Source organism: Bacillus rossius, chromosome 1 (assembly GCF_032445375.1).
Source record: "Bacillus rossius redtenbacheri isolate Brsri chromosome 1, Brsri_v3, whole genome shotgun sequence".
Classification (NCBI taxonomy): domain Eukaryota; kingdom Metazoa; phylum Arthropoda; class Insecta; order Phasmatodea; family Bacillidae; genus Bacillus; species Bacillus rossius.
In genome coordinates this window covers 116,692,774-116,717,397 of record NC_086330.1, presented here as the reverse complement: position 1 = coordinate 116,717,397, position 24,624 = coordinate 116,692,774, and the positions used below count along the sequence as shown (strand labels likewise).

General features: G+C 36.1%; 1 protein-coding gene across 1 annotated transcript in view; it reads right to left on the bottom strand.

Moving 5' to 3' along the window:
• The window catches only part of LOC134542923 (sphingosine kinase 1-like), a 134,142-nt gene extending 119,216 nt beyond the window's left edge, over positions 1–14,926 (bottom strand). The window contains exon 1 of the mRNA XM_063387519.1: positions 14,235–14,926. Coding sequence (XP_063243589.1) covers positions 14,235–14,757 — 523 coding nt within the window. The 5' untranslated portion in view covers positions 14,758–14,926. The remainder of the gene's footprint in view (positions 1–14,234) is intronic.
• Between the last annotated feature and the right edge of the window lie 9,698 nt (positions 14,927–24,624).

The following is a 24,624-nucleotide window of genomic DNA, read 5'->3' as shown; positions in this document are numbered from 1 at the left end:
TCCGCTAGAAAACACTTGTTACAAACAGTAAACTTGCTTTTAAATTGTGATGCACAATTGTCTGAGAATATATGCAAATTGTCGAGTTTCAGTTTTGGATGGCTTAGCATGAAATCTGCCAAAATACTTTTCAAAAATGTCCACGATGACTGTTTTGAATGGCTTAAGTCGTCACTTATCACAGCATAGGATTCAGTTGTATTTTGTAACCACAAACAGCAGGTGAAAATTGTTACTTGTGCATTTTGCCAGTGAGCACTTTGTACACCGTCCTGAGATACTAAACTATAATTCTCAGCATAATCTACCTGAATCACTGCTTCACCCTTCTCCAAGTTCATTTTTCTTTCTTCAAAAAATTTGGCTTGTTTTTTCTTCACAAATGTGTGACTTTTGAAGCTAGGAAGAACCAAGATAATTTTCTTACGAGTTCTTCAAGAGATCCAGTGTTCTTGTTTACTTGTAACGAACCATCACACTTTTTCCATTCCATCCATTTCACTTGCTGAGATAGATCACAGTCAGTTTTTAAAAGAACTTTTATATCATAACATGTTTCACAGTTATTCGACATACAACAGTCACTTCCTGTATAACAGCACATTTCTTCTAGCAATGTTTTATGGGTTACAGAAGACCCCAAAATATCACACTTCGGAGAAATGGCATCACTCAAAAATTTAAAGTTAGCATGTTGCATACAGACACACACATTATGAGGTGTATTACCTACAGGAATTATATATTTTGGTCATAACTCATGAAACTTTGACAGAGATATCTCAATCTTGTGTTTATCCAAAAAAGTTTATGGGCTTCTGAAATGGTCATGACTAAAAAGCACTTTTGCTTTTGAGTCTTCTGGCCAGTATTTTTATCCTTCATTGATACGTAGTCCCTTTTTGTTGGCGCTTGCCAACTAATTTCATCCGTTTCTAGAAAATATCGCACTTTTTCAGCAATATCTTTAGGAAGTAAATGAGTTTTTGATAGTTTTGTCACAGTATAAAGTTCTGAAGAACTATTAAATGTTTCCTTTACAAGCTGCTGGACAACTGCTCTCTTCTTTTGAGGACTATGTGGAAGTTTCTTTTTGCTTTAAAGACTGCTTTCTGAAGAGTACTTGTGGATGCATAGGAACCAATAATCCTATCAGGAATATTACTGTTGTGGCTCAATTGATTTTTTTTTTTCAGAGGCTTGCTTTTGCGCCAAGTTTTTATCCTGATTCGGGTCATTTCCCTTTTTTTCATTAGCAATTTTTCATTTTTGGCACATTTTTCCTTTTCTTTTTGCCTGGCAACATGATTTCTGTCTCTAATAAGTAAATCTTTCCACTTTTCAGGATTTTCAGCCCTTAATTTCTCCCGAAATTTAGCATACTTGCAGATGATATTGGTGCCATGATCCTGCAACAATGACAAAGGGCTTTCATTAATATTTATTTACTGTTATAAATTAAATGGAGTACAAACTAAACTCATACAAGTCTCGTTTAACATTCTAATAAAGGCTTAATGAGCCCCCATTTATAAAATATATGCTTAACCTGGTACATCATTTTAATTAGTTAGGCTCTAACTGAATTCTGGGTTTCGGTAGATTATTCCAGAATCATGCTTGTGTTATTCAATAGACAAATAGTATCTTATTGGCAAGTGATAAATTAGTCATACACTCATCACTACGATTTGTGTAACATCCGTAACACCTATTTATTGGAAATAAAAACCTAGAAAAAATTATTAACTGAGGTTAAAGTAAGTTTGTAAGTAGTATGTCAACTTTAACCTAAAATGCAATGTAAACTAATAAAGCTGTAATGTACAGAAAACTTTTTTCTAATTTTTGTTACGGATGTTACACTAACTTTAGCTAAAAACTCAAAAAGTTAAGGTCATTTACTTACCATGTGCCTTGAAACTTAAGATGATGAAACACAAGACATTTCTTCAAAAGCACAACAAAATTTCTTGGAGGTAAACAGCTGATGAATTAGTAAACAGGTGCACCAACTGTGTCATCCTTTTTATTAAAATTTCCTGTTTTGCAGTAACCTTGGTTTCAAATTGTAAAATAAATACTTTAAAATATTGGTTTCTTAAATATTTAACTGGGCCCTATTTCATAAACACAGTAATAATATTAGTTCCTAAATAGTAGTGAAATAAAAAGTAGCTATTAGTGTAGAAATTTGTGTTTCATAAACAAAGTTGAAGGACTGCTGAAATAGTTCACTAATTTTATTAGTTTAATAGTCAGCTGATGTTGGTGGGTAATATTTTGATGTTTACATTTTTGAACATTGTGTAAAAATGGCTAAAAGAGAACTTAAAAAAAGGAAATATTAAAATTTTCCAGAATAAAGATGTTCTGTTTGGTGCATTTTCTGGCACTTTAACAAAAGATGTGAAGAAGTTGTGTTGGACAGAAATACGTGATTATGCAGTAGCAATCGGTTTAGTAATAAACGACAAAGACTATGCCAATTGCCCCACAGACAGTAGCTTTAGAAACATTGTGCATGTCTGCTATGCAGTGGTATTGCACACCACTGCCAAGCCAGTGAAGTGCTATTTGCAGTGGTTGCTTAGGTGGAAGTGCCTGGTTCCGTGCTGTTGGATGGAATAAAAAGGTTCAATGCTTGTGAGCACATAATTAAAAACACCACGTGTTAACCTAACACGTTCATTGTACTCATATGTTTCCTCTAACAACATATAGGTTTTCCTTTCTTGAAAATGTCTCGGACGTCTTACTATTACATCATCATCTTCACTTCCACTAGAATCTGAAGATTCCATTTTCTTTGTTAAATTTTTGTACTTCACAAACAGATACCACTGCTGTTCTCTAAAAAATTGATGACTCTTAAAATGATTTATTATAGAGCCAAGATTGATAAATTTCAGTGCTAATAATCAGTGCAATATATTTGTGTTTGAAGTTTATGAAACACTCCTGATTTTGAACTCATTTTATCACTCATTATTAGGAGTCCTACACTACTAGCTACTTTTTTACACTACTAGTTTTATGAAACAAAACTTATAATTAGCAGCTACTTCTATGACTCCTGGGCCCTATTTCATAAAACTTATTAGTCTCATAATTAGGAGTCAGGAGTCATAGATGTAGCTGCTAATTATAAGTTTGGTTTCATAAAACTAGTAGTGTAAAAAAGTAGCTAGTAGTGTAGGACTCCTAATAATCAGTGATAAAATGAGTTCAAAATCAAGAGTGTTTCATAAACTTCAAACACAAATATATTGCACTGATTATTAGCACTGAAATTTATCAATCTTGGCTTTATAATAAATCATTTTAAGAGTCATCAATTTTTAGAGAACAGCAGTGGTATCTGTTTGTGAAGTACAAAAATTTAACAATGAAAATGGAATCCTCAGATTCTAGTGGAAGTGAAGATGATGTAATAGTAAGACGACCGAGACATTTTCAAGAAAGGAAAACCTAAACGTTGTTAGAGGAAACATATGAGTACAATGAACGTTTTAGGTTAACACGTGGTGTTTTTAATTATGTGCTCACAAGGATTGAACCTTTTTTATTCCATCCAACTGCACGGAACCAGGCACTTTCATCTAAGCAACCACTGCAAATAGCACTACACTGGCTTGGTAGTGGTGTGCAATACCACTGCATAGCAGACATGCACAATGTTTCTAAAAAGCTACTGTCTGTAGGTCAATTGGCTTAGTCTTTGTCGTTTGTGACTAAACCGATTGCTACTACATAATCACGAATTTCTGTTAACATAACTTCTTCACATCTTTTGTTAAAGTGCCAGAAAATGCACCAAACAGAACATCTCTATTCTCGAAATTTTTTCATATTTCCTGTTTTTAAGTTCTCTTTTAGCCATTTTTACACAATGTTCAAAAATGTGAACATCAAAATATCACCCACCAACATCAGCTGACTATTAAACTAATAAAATTAGTGAACTATTTTAGCAGTCCTTCAACTTTGTTTATGAAACACAAATTTCTACACTAATAGCTACTTTTTATTTCACTACTATTTAGGAACTAATATTATTACTGTGTTTATGAAATAGGGCCCTGACTCCTAATTATGAGACTAATAAGTTTTATGAAATAGGGCCCAGGGCCCTATTTCATAAACACAGTAATAATATTAGTTCCTAAATAGTAGTGAAATAAAAAGTAGCTATTAGTGTAGAAATTTGTGTTTCATAAACAAAGTTGAAAGACTGCTAAAATAGTTCACTATTTTTATTAGTTTAATAGTCAGCTGATGTTGGTGGGTAATATTTTGATGTTTACATTTTTGAACATTGTGTAAACATGGCTAAAAGAGAACTTAAAAACAGGAAATATGAAAATTTTCTGAGGAAAATTTTGGAGAATAAAGATGTTCTGTTTGGTGCATTTTCTGGCACTTTAACAAAAGATGTGAAGAAGTTGTATTGGACAGAAATACGTGATTATGCAGTAGCAATCGGTTTAGTCACAAACGACAAAGACTATGCATACATCAGAGACAGCACTTGGCCAAATCTCAGAAATATAACAGTGGTAAGTACTTAGAAAATATTTAAATGTAACTGTTTATAATTTTTACACTTCAATTGACTTTAAAAAGGATAAACATTCTGCTTTTAAATGTAATGATGCATATAGGTTATGGGTTAGGTTATAGGCATGCAAGGCATGTAACAAGCATATGAAACTTCTCCCTTCCAAAAGGAAGTACCGGTAGTGATTTATTTTTAAGTTTAATACAAAATGCGGTTATAGACAGTGCTTTATATTTTTTTACAGGCAAAACTCGATAGGTCCATTAAAAGTGGGGCTGGTGGTGATGTCCACAGCAAGCTGGATGTCACGGACCAGTTGATTGTGGAAATCATTGGCAGATCGTCCCCTGTTTTGAGAGGATTAGGAGTTCCTGATTCCTTTGAAGTAAATCAGGAAATAGAAGGACACAATGCTGTTGAAAATGATATACCATGTGCAAACGTCCAGATATGTGATCACGATAATGCCAACCACGGGCATCATTCTAACGAATTGAATGTGAATGTGTATCAAAATCCTTCACCAGCTGCTTCTTCGGGAAAGACTACGAACGAAGAAATCTGTGAGTAGGCCTGCCCCAATTTTAATTAAATATTGGTATATTGTTTCCTTAAAAATATTTATTATTGCGACATTAATTTGTTTTAGGTTCAAGACCATTGAAAAAGAGAAGGGTAATCGTGAGAACCTTGGAAAATAAAAAATGTTTAGAAGAACTTAAAATAAGAAAAATGAAGCTAGAAGTAAGGAAACTGCAACTGGAGATTTGGGAAACAGAGAACCGGCTCAGTGTTCAGCATTGTGAACTTACACAGGATATCATTGACAATTGTAATGATGTATCCCAGCAAGATAAGACAGAGATTGTTATTGTTAACAATGGACAATATACAGTAAATGATGATGGCAATTTGCTATTACTTCAAGAATGTTAAACATTAAAAAAAAAGTAAATCATAAGAACACTGAAAAGTTAGGAATGGTTGGAGTTTGTTCCTATATACTTATTTTTTAAACAACAATGTTTTTTTTTTTCATAATAATTATTGTACATTGTATTGACATTAAATACTTTAACTTAAATACATGACTTGAACATCTGGCCGCCCCATATTTTTCATTGTGAGAAGTGTTAAGTTTGTGCCTTATCTTCTATTCTGGAAATGCCTGTAAAAATATTGCAGTTTTTCTTGTGCTTGTATGATATTCTGCTGGACATCTTCATCATTATCGTAATCTTCTAGTTGTACATGATTTTCCTCAAATTCATTAGCAAACCACTCATTTTCTTCCAAGAAATAATTTTCTTTTGATAGATTGCTTAATACAACACAACATTTGACTATATTGCATGCAAAAACAGGATGAATGCGCATATAGTTCAAACAAGGGAATTTTTCCTTCAGTTTACCTATTGCACATTCTACAACACGTCGTGATTGCTTATGTGCACGAAGGAATCTTCGTTGTAACTGATCATCCACATTTTGTAATACAGGAGGAATCAGCCATGTTTTCAAGGGATAAATAGAGTCTCCAAGAAGCACTCCACCAGGAAAAGGTCTCCAACCCATTTCCATTCTGTCGAACAAAGAACTATTCCTTAGAACACGTGCATCACTTACACTTCCAGGCCAATTAGCGCAAACATAGTAGAACTGGAGGTCTGGACCTGCTACTAACATAACATTTAACGAATGATTACCATGTCGATCAACATAAGCTTGTTCGTCTTCAGAAGGAGCATCGATTTTGATGAGGGTTCCATCCAGTGCACCACAAATAAGTGGCATACCTGCTATTTCACTGAACTTATGTACAATGTCAGTAACATTTTCGGGCCAGCACACAGTATTTGCAAGTAGGGTGTTATTCACTGCAGTGACTACTTTGTCAATTGCTCTACAGACAGTAGCTTTAGAAACATTGTGCATGTCTGCTATGCAGTGGTATTGCACACCACTACCAAGCCAGTGTAGTGCTATTTGCAGTTGTTGCTTAGGTGAAAGTGCCTGGTTCCGTGCTGTTGGATGGAATAAAAAAGGTTCAATGCTTGTGAGCACATAATTAAAAACACCACGTGTTAACCTAAAACGTTCATTGTACTCATATGTTTCCTCTACCAACGTATAGGTTTTCCTTTCATGAAAATGTCTCGGGCGTCTTACTATTACATTATCATCTTCACTTCCACTAGAATCTGAGGATTCCATTTTCTTTGTTAAATTTTTGTACTGCACTAACAGATACCACTGCTGTTCTCTAAGAATTGATGACTCTTAAAATGATTTAATATAAAGCCAAGATTGATAAATTTCAGTGCTAATAATCAGTGCAATATATTAGTGTTTGAAGTTTATGAAACACTCTTGATTTTGAACTCATTTTATCACTCATTATTAGGAGTCCTACACTACTAGCTACTTTTTTACACTACTAGTTTTATGAAACCAAACTTGTGTTTTCAGAATTTTCCCTTTTCTTCTGTTATTTTTCAGACAGCTCCAAGGATGAGCGACCAAAATTTCAAAAGGGTGTGCCACCGTTGGGTGATCAAAAATTCTATAAGTATTTTCAGAATTACTCTATGGAGTATATTTCCTAAAATGCCAATATCTATAATGTAAAATGTGGTCTAGTTGGGCGCCGTGAAAACTCTATAAAGTACTAGTGCTGTGATTGTGTATGTAGCACAACTACTAACCTCTACAGAATATTAACTAAAATATGTCTTGTTATGTTGATAGTGAAAATAAATTATTCTCAAGTTGTATGTACTGGTGTAGTTTGACTCAGTGTGAATACCAAACAATAAAATGTCGTATAATTCCTTAGCAGTATGTCTCCTTCTCTTTGGTGTAAGTATTCTGACCTTAAAATCAACAAATATAAGTAGTGTGTTTAAAAGCATTAACTTCTCTATGACTGCTGATCTCAGTGTAATAAAAACTAATTATTCTTTCAAGACAATCCAAGCTGAATATTTCTGTCTATCTGGTTTAACATACACATGATATGTAAGTATGGTTATCAATCGGAAAAATAAAATATAATGAAAATTTAACTTTTTACTAGGGTCAAAATCATGGTTGTATGGGTGACAATACTCTTTTGCAACATATCCAACTGTAACATGAAAAGTGACAGAGTCAATGATTAGCAAGCAACATACAAATACCTTTGAGACAATTATTCATGTTTAAATAGGTTTTTCATTAAACAAAATTTCAATATCCGTTATACTTAAATGTCTTTCAGAACTAATTACGTTTTACGTAATTGTATCACTGAATAATAGTTTGGTTATCAGTCAATATTTTTAAATATTATTGAAACACATTTTAACTGGCAAATTAGTCTTTTCTTTGTTTTTACTAGCTCAGTCTCTTTCGGTAGATCAAACTGTCTCAAGACTTCTGGACCTGGGGCTATTCTTTAAACATTCAAGACAATTAATGACTTTAACAGATTTTAACTTTGATATCGTACATATTACTGATCAATGTCAGTTAACCAGGTCCAGTATGTACAAGCTACAAGTCTTTACGTAGTTAAGTAGTATTAAGTTGTTTTGCGAGTATCAAATTAGGTCTTGATCGTAAACATCATAGTTTAAGATATCTTGCCATTAAAATAGGACAGGTAACTTCTCGCTGTTCTTGTTAATTCGGGGATGGGGCAAACAAACCTCGTCGCGTCGTTACAATACCAAGAGGCTGTGGAAAACCTCTCCGAACCCGTCTCTCCTCCGATGTTGCTGGTTAGATCTCACTCTCCTCCGATGTCGCTGGTTGGGTCTCCGTCTCGATGCACCTCCTCTCGTGCTGCTGGTACTCCAGCAGGACTGGCGTCGGTCACCTGGAGTCGTCTAGAAGGATGATGTCCTCCGGTACACCGTCTACGATGCCGTCTACCGCTGTCGAACTCCTTCCATATCGAAGATTGATAGTCCTTTTCTTCGTTTCTTCTTAATTCGTCGTTGATCCAGTTCTATTTATGCTGTTAGTCAAAACTTATCGTCGTCGTCGATTCTTTAGTAGAGCTTCGAACATCGGTAACTACCTCTTCTTCATTGTGTAGTTCCGGTATTTATTATAAAATCATCAATTTCACGTAGATTCTAGCTATTCAGTCGTCGTACCAATGTTTTACGTGATATTCTTACATTCATTTATGACTAAATCACGGAGCTCTTTCTCTCTAATCCTTCTCCCATGATAGTAGAACAGAAACTCAAGTTCCAATTTGTTTCAAACAGTCAAAGCTTTCTCTATTGAACACTCTCCGAAATCACACTGGAAATACTAAATTCTTTAAATAAAATATATGCGCAGTCGAGCGTCCAATCACATATACTCTTTCCTCAGTAATGACCCAAAAACAATATTAAAAGGTGTAAGCTCATTTCCTATTCGTCGCCGTTTAACAAATGTTTGCAAAGACATTTCATAAAATTATTACTTAGATAAAACATGAAAATACTTAAAGAGTAAAACCAAATTGACCTGACCATAGAGATACAATACTGGTAAATATAATTCATAACAGGACTAAGACAAAGTCATAGAGGTAAGAAGTAAAATAATAAACATAAAATTCATTTCTATTGAGGGCTTCTCAAATACCTCTATACTCCTGACTCCTAATTATGAGACTAATAAGTTTTATGAAATAGGGCCCAGATCTATTAAATATGAACTATCATGAACATGCACCGGTAAATAAAATATGAGAATTATTAAATTTAATTTTTTACATGTTTTCCTCTTTTATACGGAATGGCTGTATAGCAATTAAAAATATTTTATTTCTGCCTACCACTATATATAATACTGCAGGTATGACTAGTTTCATAGCGATTAGAAACACAAGGCACTAAGTTCATCAGATGGCTTTGTGAATAGGCCTAGATGGAAATTGATCCAGTCAATTACAGGTACCACAGCTACTTGTTTATTGGTCTTGAAGTTAGTTTTTGTTGCTTTGGTAGAATGCTGGAATTGATGTCAGTAATTCTGAAGGAAAATACCATTTCCAAAATAAAAAAATTATTATTATTATTATTTATTTTTTTACTTCCTGATATGTTCTCCACTAATTTAACAAGTGATTAATTAAGATAAATTTACTTGAAATGTCCACTTGCCATTGGGCTTCCACCTGGTGGCAAAGAGTCCTCCCCCTTACTTCACTTTCCCCATCCCTTGAGTCTTCCCCTTAGGTCTTTAGAATCTCTCACTTTCAATATTTCTCCATCAAGCCCATTCCACTCCCTTCCTGTCCTCACTAGGAACTCATGGTCTCTCCTCCCTCTGTACCCAATTCTGTGCACCCTAGTTCCCAGCTTTCCCGTGCTCCCATCCTTTATCAACTTGAGCAGCCCTCTTAACCTTTCTACCCTCCCCCGCCCCTGTAACGTTTCCCACCCTAGCTCCTTTACATCTCACCCTTCTGCAGTTCCCTTCTCTGCCACATACCCATGACCCATATCACTGCTCTGCACAGCACCTTCTCCAGCTCCCTTACCTCCGTCACGAGGTGCCAGACCACTGCTGATACTCCATCAATGGCCTGACTAAAGTGGAGCAGGCCTTTGCCTCTTCCCTGCAGAGTCTTGCCAAGCAGCCCCAGTCCCTCCTCCCCTTCCCTTAAACCCCACTGCACCTGTTCTGCACATCTCAGGTTACACTGCAGAGTCATACCTGTCGCCCTGCCCCTTCCAGCAATAAACCTCCTCCGACACCTTCATCTTACTCGTAGTTTAATATTTCGTTTGCCAGTATTTTTAAGGAAGCTAACCTAACTGACTGTTCTAACAAATATATGCTCTTTATATACTGTACCTAACGTAACTACTCACTAAAATGGTAAACTAATTAAAATATCACAGAGCCCTCTTAGAAAATGATTTGAAAACCTTTCCAAGAAATAAAAGAAGCATTTTAAAAAGAATTTCTAATAGACTTAAGATGTTTAACACTGCCTCTTACAACAGAAATGTTATGTTTTTTTTTTCCATTTTATCAAAATTATTTATTTAAATATTTAATTATGGTATTTGATGTTTCTCTTTATACTTATTTTAATTGGTCCAATATCATAAGTTTTTGTTTTGTACAATTTTTTTCTTATGGGCATATTCATTTGTGCCATTAAGTTTTTAAGGTTTTCAGTTAATAATAAACTTCTATTTAATACATTTCAATTATTATATATATTTAAATTATTGAATTTTGATGTCTTGCTTTTTTTTCATAACTGTTCATTAGGTCTGTTTGTTAACTTCAGCATACTTTTAGTCTGGAAATAATGGTTTAGTTTTCAGCGCTTGCTGTGGTGCGCCGAGGAAGTTGGAAGCCTGAGCGCACGCACACCTGCTTGCGGTGTGCGAAGCCCATATTGTGTGGTTGATGAACTGTGATACTTTGTGGCTGTGGACTTCAGCCTACACCTGGACACGTCACTACCGTATGTGAGCATATCTCATCTGGTTTTTAAACTTTTTGGCCCACCCCCTCTGCAAGTCCACATCAATTATCATGTTTGAACAGATGCTGCATTACTTGGTACATCAGTTCTTATGATATTTGTGTGTAGTCATGGTAGCAAAATATCTGTGACACTTACTGACATTGAAACTATGAGCTTACATCCGAGTCTAATCATAGGCAGTACCTCCACCCCATTAAACTGATTTGCAGTGCACATGAATATGTATCTCAAGGCTTCAACCTATATCAACTGTTAAAATATACCTTTAATTTTTGAACTTGCTTACGTGCGTGATTGGCACCCGAAATAAATGAAGTGCATAAGGAAAACTGCATGCACTTAAATAATTTCATTTTGTGTTTCTACTGCCTAGGGAACAGACACTGTTGTTTAATAGATTATTTGACTAATAGCCCACATAGCGTGAACTTTTACTAGTTTAATGTTGGAGAAAATTTGAACCATACCATGAAACATGTTAACCTTAATATTAACTTTAGATCCTTTGACTTTATTAACAAGCTGCTTAAGGTGCGGGTGTTTAGTGTAATGACGTGCTGGTAAGAATTTGACTCACGAGAGAACTTTTTAAGCTTTCATTATTTATATAGAGTTATGGACTACAACATGATGTGTAAGCCCTTTGTTTTATCTGTCTCAGCTTTACGATTTACATCATTAACTTTGTTCCAGCAAGTCCCTTTTTTATTTTTTGGAACACTCCCAGGCGTAAGTGCCAAAGAACAAGCAATTTCACAAACTCATAACTTGTGTTTAGTTATAATACAAAATCATTTGTGGCACAGATTGAACATATTTTTGTTAGAAGTAAAGAGGAATACAATGATAATTTAATATGATAATTTAATTAAGGTGTTGTCATATTATTGTGCTGTAAATAAGAGAGATGCTATTAACACAACTACAATATTGTGTAGTTATCTTAATTTTGCACACATATATTTTCACAGGCAGTTTTCAAGAAAGAGGAGGTGTCTGAAATTTTTGAATGCCACTATTTTTTTTTATGAAGTATGTAATTATATTGTTCACTTACATTTTAAGCAACCTATGCTAAACATGCAGGCTTATTTATTTAGCATTTTTTATATGTAGTCTCCTTTGAAATCCTTTCGTGCACAATTTATTGACATTGTTATTCTTGGTCTAAGCACTCTGCATTTTTGGTGGCTTAATTTATAGTTATATAAAGAAGTTACTGTTTAATAATTATTATAATCAATAATATATCAAGAAGAATTGATATAACTTTGAGAATTATTAATATAAAAGACTTTATAGTCATACTTCCTTCTATGAACTGTTGGTGTAGAACATATTTAAAGTGCTGTCATCGAGGATAATGGTTCTACAAAGTCTTTCTACAGCTACAATCTCTACATTGTGTTACTTCTCTGCAAGTACTATCTACAGCTACACATTATGTGTTCGTGTTGAAACTCTGCAGCAAATATCGACTTCAACAAATCATCGCTTCTTAAGACAGTTTGCAACTCCTACCTGAGAATAATGATCTACTATCGTAGATATCATCCAACGACAATTGAATGGTGTAGAATTGAAAATGCTCCAATAATATCCTTTAATGTGCTAGATGAAAGCATGTTCCGAGTTCCAAATGGTATGTAAAATTATGGTAAAGGAAATGTGTACAAGTCTTGTTATAGTTGCTCAATTGGTATTAGCATTCCAATTATTAACTGATCAGGGGCGTAGCCAGGGAGGGGTTTTAGGAGTTCAACCCCCCCCCCCCCTTAGCACCAAATCTTTAATTAATTTCTTATTCATCACTCAAACAAATTTCATATTAAAATTAATAAAATTTTTACCATTACAATATTTAAATTTAAGTACCGAAAACTGCTAAAAGAGCACTATTTTACACCATAAAATCCAAATTTTCCCGGGGGAGGACCCTCGGACACCCCGCTTTAATACGGGGGGGGGGGGGGGGGGGGGCATGCTTCTTAACATCCCCTATACACAAATCCTGGCTACGCCACTGTAACTGATCCTACCTATTTTTTATATTTTTGCAGATATAACATATTTCCTAACTTCATTTGTGCTATAATATGATATAAACACAAAACTACAAAAAACTTGATTCTAAATTAATCTACACACTTATAAGAGTATCTTGTTATAGATACATAAGAGTTTCTCATGCTGCTCTACTGCATTAAGCTTAAACTTTTTTTTTATTTACACTTAAAATAATTTTTCTATAAATAGTAAGTACCATCTACATTAATTTTTTTCTTTTCTACGTGACTCAATAGTATACCTGGCTGGAAATGTTTAAATGCTGAGTTGAAATAGGAACGGTAATGCTATGTCTAAAATCTTCATTACTTAGTCATTGAGATAATAGTGAAAAATCTGTTTTTTTTTTTTATATAATCATTGTAATTGTCGGTGTTACATCCATGTAAGTCCATTTAACAGAATACAGGGTTTTATCATAATTCTTGAGTCAGTAACTATTGGTTTTCAATCTTTATCTCTGATACATATTGGAATCATTGGTAAATATATTGTAATCTCGCATTGGCACCCAATTGTTTGGTGTAGCATGAGATTTTTTTTAACTTCTATGAGGGATAACTAATTTATAATAGTAACCATTTAGGTTATAAACTTAACCCTATTCCATTATTTATTTTTGTTGTTTTGGCCTCCAGAAAATTAGCATTGCTGTAGTTGGTATTGTGTAATTATAAGGGAAAAAATTAGTAATAACAGAATAAAATTCATAATAGTACAGGGACTGCACAATTAAGTGCAGAAATAAATTATTTATCCTTAAATTGTGATGCATATAATAAGTATTCAATTGATGGCATAGTAGGATGTTTTAAGTTACCGATTGGCTGAAAACATATAACAGTTTTAAAAATAACACAGTATTAAGCAAGAGGTAAATCTAGATATACTTTACATAGGTATACTAAAACTGGGCTCATGTAAATTCTTATCGCAATGTACGATTATAGCTAGTCAAACTGAATTACATGGAATTCAACTATTGTGCATAATACTATGTTGTGTTTGTGAAAAGCTTATGTTGATTGTGGCAGGGCCTTAAGCTTTCTGATATCCAACAAGGTTTTAAAATTCTGCAACAGTTAATTTATATTACTGACAAATAAAACTTACCATCTTGAAGAGAAATATTCGTGTCATCTGCAGTTAGTATACACCTCGGGATCGGACTGTTTCTGATTAGGCATTTGACAGCAATCCTCCACTTCTGTGCTTCTCGCATATTATCTTCATACTTGTCAAATGAACGAAACCGTAAAGTTATGGTCATTCGATCTCGCTTGCGTCCAGACTTAACCCTAAATTTTTTAAGGACATACGCATATATATACAGATAAGCACTTATATCTTTCTCGTCTTGTTCACCAGAATTCTCTTCCACCGGCCTTAAATTAGTTTTCCTGTTTGTGCTAGAATTACACACGCATGATGCACCAGACCTGCGTTTACTTCGCATGCACCTGCAACCTAGAATATCATTTATTCGAATGACTTCAGTTTTAGTGCTCCCATTGCTTTCCTTCTGCAAACTCAGCCCCTTATCAGTCAGCTTCACTCTGTAAACAGTACTTTTTTTTGAAAGAATATAAAATGTTTCTTCCAAAAGCGGACCTACACGTACTTCTCTATCTTCCATATTTTATAGCAAAATTCTAAATCCTCTGAAAATTTTCTCTTCGATCACACATGCGTATTTTTTCCATCCTAGAAGTCACAAACATTTCTACATACATTCTCAAACAGCCCTTATTGGTATCTCATGCGTCACCTGTCAAAAGGGAGCAGTGTCGCCAACCTGTACTCTCATGCAATCCCTATAAACCACACGTTTTTTTCTCCCAGATATCAATAAAAATCCCTATATGGTAAAAAAAACAATAATAAAATTCAATCACATCTAAAATGTTTAGTTATAGAATATAACAATGGTGAAAAATCTAAACTATTAACCAAAAACCAAAACAACAGTGAATATTCACTTGAAAAAAACTAGTAAAAACTGTTAAACTTACCTTACTTAGCCGGTGTAGCAATACATAGACGACCAGAAAAACACCAGAGTCTTGAAATAAAATAAATATTTACTGGCTGGAAGAAAGCTTGAAACACTAGTTCACTGACTCTTGCTTGTTTAAATGTGAAGCATTAAGACAAACTTCCAAAGTAGAAGAATGCTTTATTAAGTTAATATCTCTAGTTAATTAATGATAATATTAACACTTATACATTTCACTATATACTGACGCCGACCGCCAATGCTCCTCTATGTCGCATAGACCGCTATGCCTCATCAACGTCTCACAAAGGCGTGTGCACCGAACGCGCTCGTGCGCGCAACAAAATGTAGTTCGTGCAACGAGGAGAAGGCTAGGCAACGAGTGCTACGTCGGCAGAAGGATCCGGCCAGGTGTGGCATATCTCTCCGCCAAACTACATAAAATGCAATTATGTATATTTTTCCACAGGTTTTTATTAGACATTATTTTCATCATTTAATAATTCAGTCCTTTCAAAATTATGTTTTACTGTGCGCCTTGTCCCGAACCTGGCCGGTTCAGTTTCGCGCGAAAATCACACGTTTCCGTGTGAGGTATGAGGGGGGTCGCGTGCGGCGAGAGCGGCAGTATCCGTCTGGAGCTCGGAGAGGCCGGCAGCCTTCGTGCAACGCGGAACCATCAACTCTTGCTTTCACCGACATGTACTTTCAATAGTTATAATCTTTTCTTAATCTTTTAAGTACAGTTCCGTGGTCGGCATCAATTTACCATGAGGTATTTTACTTAGATAAATCAGTGCTCCAAGATGAGTGTTCAGCATATTACGTAAGTACTATGGGGAGTCTACGAGACGTTACATCGGCGCTTCACGCAACAACCTAGCTCACCGGCTAAAATAGTTTCAGTCCGCACGGGACAGCCAGTAGGCGACACGTGCCACCAAACTTATTAACGAGTCAATATCTGGGACAAATCTAAGAGTCAGGTAGAGTCGCCGGAGATACGGGCCTACGTGTCATTAGCCCAGTGTAATAGGTACGTAATGTGTAATAGTGAAGTGTTTTATTCGTCAAGGTATAATTTGTCATGTTAGAGTTTATTTTGTAACCGCCGCGTCGTGTGCAAGAGTACGTCCTTCACGCGCAGTAAAATCGTGAGCCGCCACTGAGGAAGTGGGCTGCGCGTGTGACTATTCGATTCGGGACAACCGTTACTGCCAGAACGGGCAGCACTATGTATAGGGCTGTGCCGTAACAAATTCATAAGGCATCATCCAGTGACTTTGTGTTCTTCTTCAGGCGTCCCGAGTGGCCATAACAGCTCGGGGGGCCCTACTGCGTTAACCCCTACCTCTAGCCACAAGGCCGAACCAACCCTGAAATTACGAACCTTATAAAAATCAAGTAAAAATCAATGGAGGTAGAGGGGACGGCGTCAATACCATTAAAGCACAATATTAATCTTCACTGCTGCTGCGTTTATAACCTTTAAACTCATACATGGACTTGCTGAGCAATGCCTTATGTTGTTTTTCAAATTTTAATTCATGACAAGTTTCAATGTCTCTTTTTGCATGAAGCAAGCCAATCATCGTCTTCATGAAATGTCTATTTCTACGATCCGACAGCAGAAGTTTGCAGGCCGAAAATACCCTCTCGACTGATGCACTTGAGTTTGGCAGAGCTAGAAGATTTTTGACGAAGGAGGAAGAAAAGAGGATTTTCATCACCACTTTTCATTTGTTGTACTCTTGCCCAGAATTCTTCTATGCTCAAATTTTTGCCAAACACGATTTCAGTCTGCCGTAGTAGTCGCCATTCTTTATCCACTTCTTGGTATTCATTCTCAGTAATAAGTTGAGGATACTGGGGGAAAATATTTGCGATGGTGGCAATTGATTCGTTAACATTTTCTGGTTTTAAAAATTCCAGTTGTTTTAAATTGCTCATGTTCTTGAAAGGAAATCTCTGATAAATTTGATGAGCTCCTTCAATTATAAAATCCAGGCATTTTAGCTTGAACTGGTGTAAATATTCTCTATTACAGGAAATGGTTTTGGCTGAAACTATTGCAGTAACTTTTTCTCCTAAATAAAGATCATCTAATGGAAGATAGTTTGCAGGATTCCTGTACTGAATTTCTTCAACCGTACTACGTGTCAAATAATCTGGTTTTATGTAACAGTCAAGTGCTTTTATAAAGTGCTGAAATTCTGCTATACAGGAGATATAATTAGGGTTAATCGCTGTGCATTTTCTTATTAAGGTCTTCAAAGTATGGCAAAATAAACTCTAAAACTGAAGGTAAAGTTTGCAAATCGGATTTCTAAGCAAAGTTAAAATGTTTTGAGCAGCTGGAATTTGTTCAGAGAGCACAACATCTTGAAAGAACAAAATTAAAGCCTCATACTGCTCTAGTATCCACTTTACCACAGGGAGTAATGAGAGCCACCGTGTCTGTGCTGGATGAAGTAATTTATGTGGCTCTGTACCAACAAATTCTTGGAATTCGCGAACCACTGCAAAACGTTTAGGGCTGCAATGGAAATAGTTGTAGATGTCTCGCGTAAGTTGTTCAACAAAATCAGGCAGTTTCTGGCATGCCTTTGAGGCACAAAGGTGGAACGAATGACAAATGCATTTCATAATAAATGTTCCATGTATCATTTCCTTGAGGCGAGAAGACAAATAATTATTAGCTCCCATAATTATATTTGCTCCATCTCCAGCCATCCCCACTAAATTATCCTTTAGTTCAATTCCAGCTTCCTGAAATGATTGGATAACCGTATCAAACAGTACTTCACATGTAGCACTACCCAGATCAGTGAGGCTGAAAAACTTTTCATGCACTTTAAAGTTATCATCTACTGTCCTAACTGTTATCGGCAATAAAGATATTTTGTGTCGTAGGTATAGTTGTAGCTACCGAGTTGGTAGCACTGCTTTAGTTTGGAGAGTAGTAAATGGAGGAAAAGGAATGTGGAAGAAATGACTGTTATTATGTGAATAAAAGGATATGGTTATCAGCATCACGGCATGTCGTTTTTTTTGTGAAATACTGACAACAGGTTATGGGCCCAGAATGCTTATAACAGTCATGAATGATCTTCGCATCAGAGATGTTTAAATTGTGTAGGCCGGCAACGTGTTTCTCTGCAGAGTGGTAATGGCGGCGTGGGAAGCTTCTGTGGAGTAGCGGTACCGGGGTGTGGTACACATTCAGTCGCTTTCGTCGTCAACAATTTATCGTCGGTGCTTGTTGACTCCGGAAAAATGGAGCAGCTAGGGATGAATACCGTGGGAGCGATAAAGTTGGAGGGGCAGAAGAATTGGAACGTGTGGAAGTTCCAGGTGTCGGTGTTGTTGCGGGGAATGAATCTTTTTTCAGTTGTGGATGGAACAGACATTAAACTGGAAAAAGATCAAGGTGAGTGGCAAAAAAAAGATGCAAAGGCTCAGAGTATTATTGTAATGCGTTTGAGTGAGGATGCAATGATGCACATCGTCGGTCTAATTAGCAAACCTCGTAACTCCCTGAAGACAAATTTTACAAGAGAAGCAAAAAACTGAATAACTTTTTTGTTTGTACTAAATATGTGTTTAATTCATCACATAAAAGTTAAAACACCCCCTGACGTTTGTCAACAAACTCTGTGTCAATTTTTAATTACCAAACCTTTTTTTAATGGAGTTACGAGGTTTTACAACCATACATTCAAACTAAATATGGAGATACGAGGTTTGATAAGATATAAATCTTCTTATTGGCGTAAACTTAATATTGATATTAGAACAATTTTGAGGTGAATAGTTATAGCACCAAATTTATTCGTGTATTATAAAAACGTATCTCTAACAATACAAGGGTTATTTCCGATATTGAACAGTAAGGACAGTATACAATATACAACAGCAATATTGTATAGTACATAAAATCAACATTGACTATGAATTCGTTTGAAAGAACATCAAGATAAAACTAGCTTTTAAATACTGATAAATGAGGCAATAAATATTACTCCAACAAATTGGAAAAAAAAATTACCCCTCAGAAAATCAATGCTTCAGTTTTGAAAAGGAAGGCTATCATAAAATAAGTGATAGTCTGACTCCATAGTTGTTTTCAGGGACTGCAAATGGTCGTATTTAGTTTTCTTTATCTTCAGCCTCTCAGTGTACAGTGCTGGCAAACGATTAAATTGCTTAGCAGTAATGTTCTTTTTGAGAATAGGTAAGTTCTTCCACTCTTCTATGAAACCCAACTTGTAGGAAATAACCCCATCTGGAGTGTACTTCAAGGCTCTGATGTCGGTAACACATGGATCCCCAGTTATTCTGCCTGGTCTGATAGAGATATACACTTGAGCATGATCAAATTTAAAAAAAAAAACTGTGAGTCAAATAATGAACTTCATATGGACGTGGATTTCTGTGTGCTTCCCTGCAAGGTGCAATGTAGTCAGCTGGAACATTAATCTTCTTGTTTTTCAGCTTATTTTCTATCTTCGAGTGCATGGAGTCTGCCTCCATTTGTGTGTGTGCGACCTCCAGAAACTTTTTCTTTATCGTTACACACTTTGTCACCGATATCTGTAAGAGTGCATTGGCGAGAGTCACATTTCTGTTCTGATAGCAGCAACCATCACTATACAGTATCAATTTGTCGGCATCGTTCCTCAAAGGTAGTTGCGACAAGATGAAGTTGCAAATTATTGTAGCAAACTCATTTGAACCAAGGCCCCTCTCAGTCTCGTTCCACAGATAACAGAAGCCATCTTTGGCTTTCAAATCGAAAACAGTAAAAGAAAACAATGAAAGTGCCAATATCGTTAAGACTGTATGATGTTCTACAACGAGTACTCATGAGATCCATTTCGAAATCATTCTTGGCTCTTGACATTCTGAAATGAAGAATGGATAGCTAAATCGTATAAAATAGTTTAGACATTACCTCCAAAAACATTTGATATTATGGCCTGTATTACAAACGTTTGAAAAGTATAATTTATTGCAATAAGTGTTTTGTATGCATAAATAACCGATGGACAATAGTTAAAGTGTGAGATAATAATAAAATGTACCTGCTCCATACGTACAAACAATATCGAAACAATTAGAATAATATTTTAAAAACAATTAATAGACAGTCCAACAATAACACTGTGTTTTTTACTAACAAAATGGAGTTACGAGGTATGCTAATATGCAGGAAATCGACAGCTGGAGATAAGAGGTTTTCTGAAAATAGGATTGTAGCCCATAGGAATTGTTTATTGTTATGATCTTTGGAATGGTAATAGAACACATAACTGAGTATATAGTAGTACCAAAAACCAATTTTTGACAAAAAGTGGAGTTACGAGGTTTGCTAATTAGACCGACGACATACTTACTTGCACCACTGCAAATGAGATGTGGAGGAAGCTTCTTAGTGTGTATGAGCAGCAGTCGAGTATAAGTGTACACTTACTGCAACAACGTTTTTTTCAGTTTAAGTACGAGCAGGGTTCTGACATGTCTACATATTTGTCAAAAATACAAGAATTGTGTCACTTGCTTAAACAGGCAGGAGAAGAAGTGTCGGAACAGTTCACGATTACAAAAATATTAATGTCACTGCCAGAGAGATTTGGTCACTTTGTGACAGCATGGGAATCTGTAGAAACTAGTAAACAAAAACTTGATGACCTGGTGGCACGACTACTAGTGGAAGAAGAGAGGTTAAAGTCTAAAATCAAGGATGAGGATGTGGCTATGGTGGCAGGATCATATAAAGGGAACACTGTCAAGAAGACAGGGGGATTAAAGTGTTTCAAGTGTGGATTCCTGGGACATGTGGCAAACCAATGCAGAGAGGATAAAGACTTACGAAAGTGTTTTGAATGTGGCAAGAAAGGACATCTGAAGTTTCAGTGCAAGCAAAGGTATAGGCCTGAACATGAAAATGCCTTTGTAATGTCAGAAAGTGTATTGCGTAGTGTAAGTGATTTGGAGGACCATAAAAGATCCACCTCTTGGATCATGGACAGTGGAGCAAGTGAACATATGACATTCGAACGTGGCCTCCTCATGAACTTTACACCAGTATCGAATAAATGTGTTCTCGTTGGTGATGGACGTAGTCTTCAGGTGCAAGGTATCGGACAAGTTAATGTGAAAGTCTACAATGGACAGAATTATGTGCAAAGTACCTTGAACCATGTATTGTGGGTCCCTGAGCTGAAAATGAACCTATTCTCAGTATCAAGTGCAATTGAAAAGGGTCATACTGTTAAAATGGCTGGCAATCATTGCTATGTATATAAAGACAGCCAGATTCGTGCGGTGGCAAATAAGGAGGGAAATTTGTATATTCTGGACGTAATCATGGAACAAGACTGCTTAGTGGTGGTACGCTCGTTGAGAGAGTGGCATAAAAGTTTATGTCATCAAAACCTGGACTATGTGAAAAGTGTCTTGAATCAAAACAATATTAAGTACTCAGACAACAGTGAGTCATGTGAAGCATGTCTGGAGGGAAAAATGAAGAAATTACCATTTGGTGAAAGCAAACAACACACTGATGCTCCATTGCAATTGGTACATGCTGATGTGTGTGGACCAATGGAGGTAGAGTCTGTGGGAGGGTCTCGATTCTTTCTGCTACTGAAAGATGACTATTCAAATTACCGGCAAGTGTACTTTATCAAGAGTAAATCTGAGGTGTCCCAGAAGCTGAAATACTACATACAGTTTTCAGAAAAAGCTACAGGTCTGCCTGTGAAAGTGCTTAGAAGTGATAATGGGGGAGAATTTGTGAATCAGGAAGTGAAAGCGCTGCTTGAGGACCATGGGATACAACACCAGACAACAATACCTTATACACCAGAGCAAAATGGAAGAGCAGAACGGGACATTCGCGCCTTAGTGGAAGCTGCTAGGTCAATGCTCAGTGGGAAAGGGCTTAACAAACAGCTATGGGCAGAGGCAGTAAATACAGCTGTGTATGTGTTAAATAGGACCTCAAAGGCTCGAGAAAATAATAAGACACCATATCAAGTCTGGGAAAGGAAAAATGTTGATTTGACAAAACTAATTCATGTGTTTGGAACAGAGGTATTTGTCCATATACCGAAAGAAAAGAGACTGAAGTGGGACCCAAAAGGAGAGAAAGGTGTTTTTGTTGGTTACGAAGATTCCAAAGGGTATCGAATTTACTTCAAAGACAAGAAGAAAGTTGAAATAAAAAGGGATGTGGTGTTTGTGAGACTAAAGGGACGTGAAACAAGGACTGAAACTGAAGTAGAAGACATTGAAATGATTGGCTTAGACCTTACTCAAGAAGATGAACAAATAAAATCAAATTCCAGTACTGATGAGGAAGACGTACAAAGTGAAGGAATGTCTTCTCCCTTTAATAGGTTTTGAGGATGCAGTGACTGAAGGAGACCAAAGAAAGGGGAGACCAGTTGAAGTGTCAAGCAGAGAAACCTCCAAAAATAAGCCCCCTAAAACAGCAAGTGGACGGAGTGTAAGAAAGCCAGCATGGTGCTCAGAGTACGATCTAGGACTCGTAGCAACTGATGCGGTACCGAAGAGTTACAAAGAGGCAATGAATAGGGAAGACTCACAATGTTGGAAGGAGGCAATTAAGGCCGAGCTTCAGCAGTTACATGAAAACCACACTTGGACGACCTTACCACAGGTGCCAGAAGGAAAAGAAGTAGTTAGTTCAAAATGGGTGTTCACAAAAAAGGGTACTGAAACTGGGGAAACTAAATACAAGGCAAGACTAGTGGCAAGAGGTTTCGAGCAAGAATGTGATGTGTATAACTTGTACGCTCCTGTGGCAAAACTTAAAACTTTCAGAGTGTTTATGAGTGTGGCCACCAAACTGAACTTACCAGTACAGCAAATGGATGTATGCAGTGCATTCCTGAACAGTGAAATTGATGAGGAACTCTATTTGAAATTACCAGAGGGTGTAAATTCAGAGTATCCTGTTGGTAAACTAAATAAGTCTATTTATGGCCTTAAAAATGCTCCCAAATTGTGGAACTCTAAATTTGATAAAGTAATGTCATCACTGGGTTTTGTACGTTCTGACAAAGATGCATGTGTTTATTCTAAATGTAAAGGCAACACCAAAACGTTTTTGTTGGTGTATGTTGATGATATTCTATATTTTGGAAATTGTAAAAATGAGCTCAGTCATCTTAGAGATGCACTATGTAACACCTTCAAAATGAAAGAGCTGGGTTGTGTAAAAAGGTTTCTAGGTATTGATGTCGAGCAGGATTTAGCTAGTAATCGTACAACCATAAGTCAGAAACAGTATCTGCAGAACTTACTTGAGTTGTATGGTATGTCAGAATGCAAACCTTTGTCCTTGCCCATCGACAGAAACTTCAAGTTTGAGTTATTGAAAAAGGAATGCTCAGAAAATGAGGAAATAGAGTCAAAGTGTAGAAAATTAGTTGGATCCTTAATGTATGCTGCAATGGGATCAAGACCTGATTTGTGTGCTGTTGTTACAATCTTAAGTAGATATCAGAACTGTGCAAGCACTTTACTTTACAAACTTATGCAAAATGTTCTTAGATATATCAAGGGTACTTTAAATATGTGTTTAAATTACTATGGAAACAGGAATGATGATGTAGTAGGCTATGTGGACAGTGACTGGGGAGGCAGTGATGACTGTAAGTCTACAACTGGTTGTTGCTTTAAGGTTTTTGGCTGTACTGTTATCCGGTTTTCAAAAAAACAACAATCAGTGGCTCTGTCATCCACTGAAGCAGAATTTGTTGCTCTTAGTCAAGCTGCCAGTGAGGCTTGTTGGTTAAAAGACTTGTTGCATGATTTTAAAATAGAAGTTGGTCCCATCACTCTGTTAGAGGATAATCAGTCTACTATAAAGCTGGCACATATGGCCACTGACAACTCTAGAGTCAAACATCTAAAGATTAATAAGTGTTTTGTAAAAGAGAAACTGTTTGAAAACATCATTAGGTTGGACTATGTTAATACCAGTGACCAACTAGGTGATATTTTTACTAAGCCTCTTGGTGGTGTACTGTTTGACAAATTTAGGAAAAGATTGTTTGTTTCATAAAAATATTTTATTGAGGGGAGGTGTTATCGGCAATAAAGATATTTTGTGTCGTAGGTATAGTTGTAGCTACCGAGTTGGTAGCACTGCTTTAGTTTGGAGAGTAGTAAATGGAGGAAAAGGAGTGTGGAAGAAATGACTGTTATTATGTGAATAAAAGGATATGGTTATCAGCATCACGGCGTGTCTTTTTTTTGTGAAATACTGACAACACTAACTACAATGCAAAATTGCTTTCTTCCAACACTGTCAGAGGCTACATCAACCAAGATTCAAAAGTTGTTAACCTTCAGCTTTTCACACAGATCCTCAAAGGATTTCCGCCCAATCACATTTTTGACAAGTGCTGTACATTTTGTACGACTACATGTAATGCCTCTAGCGATAACTGAATCAGGACATATTTTTGGTAT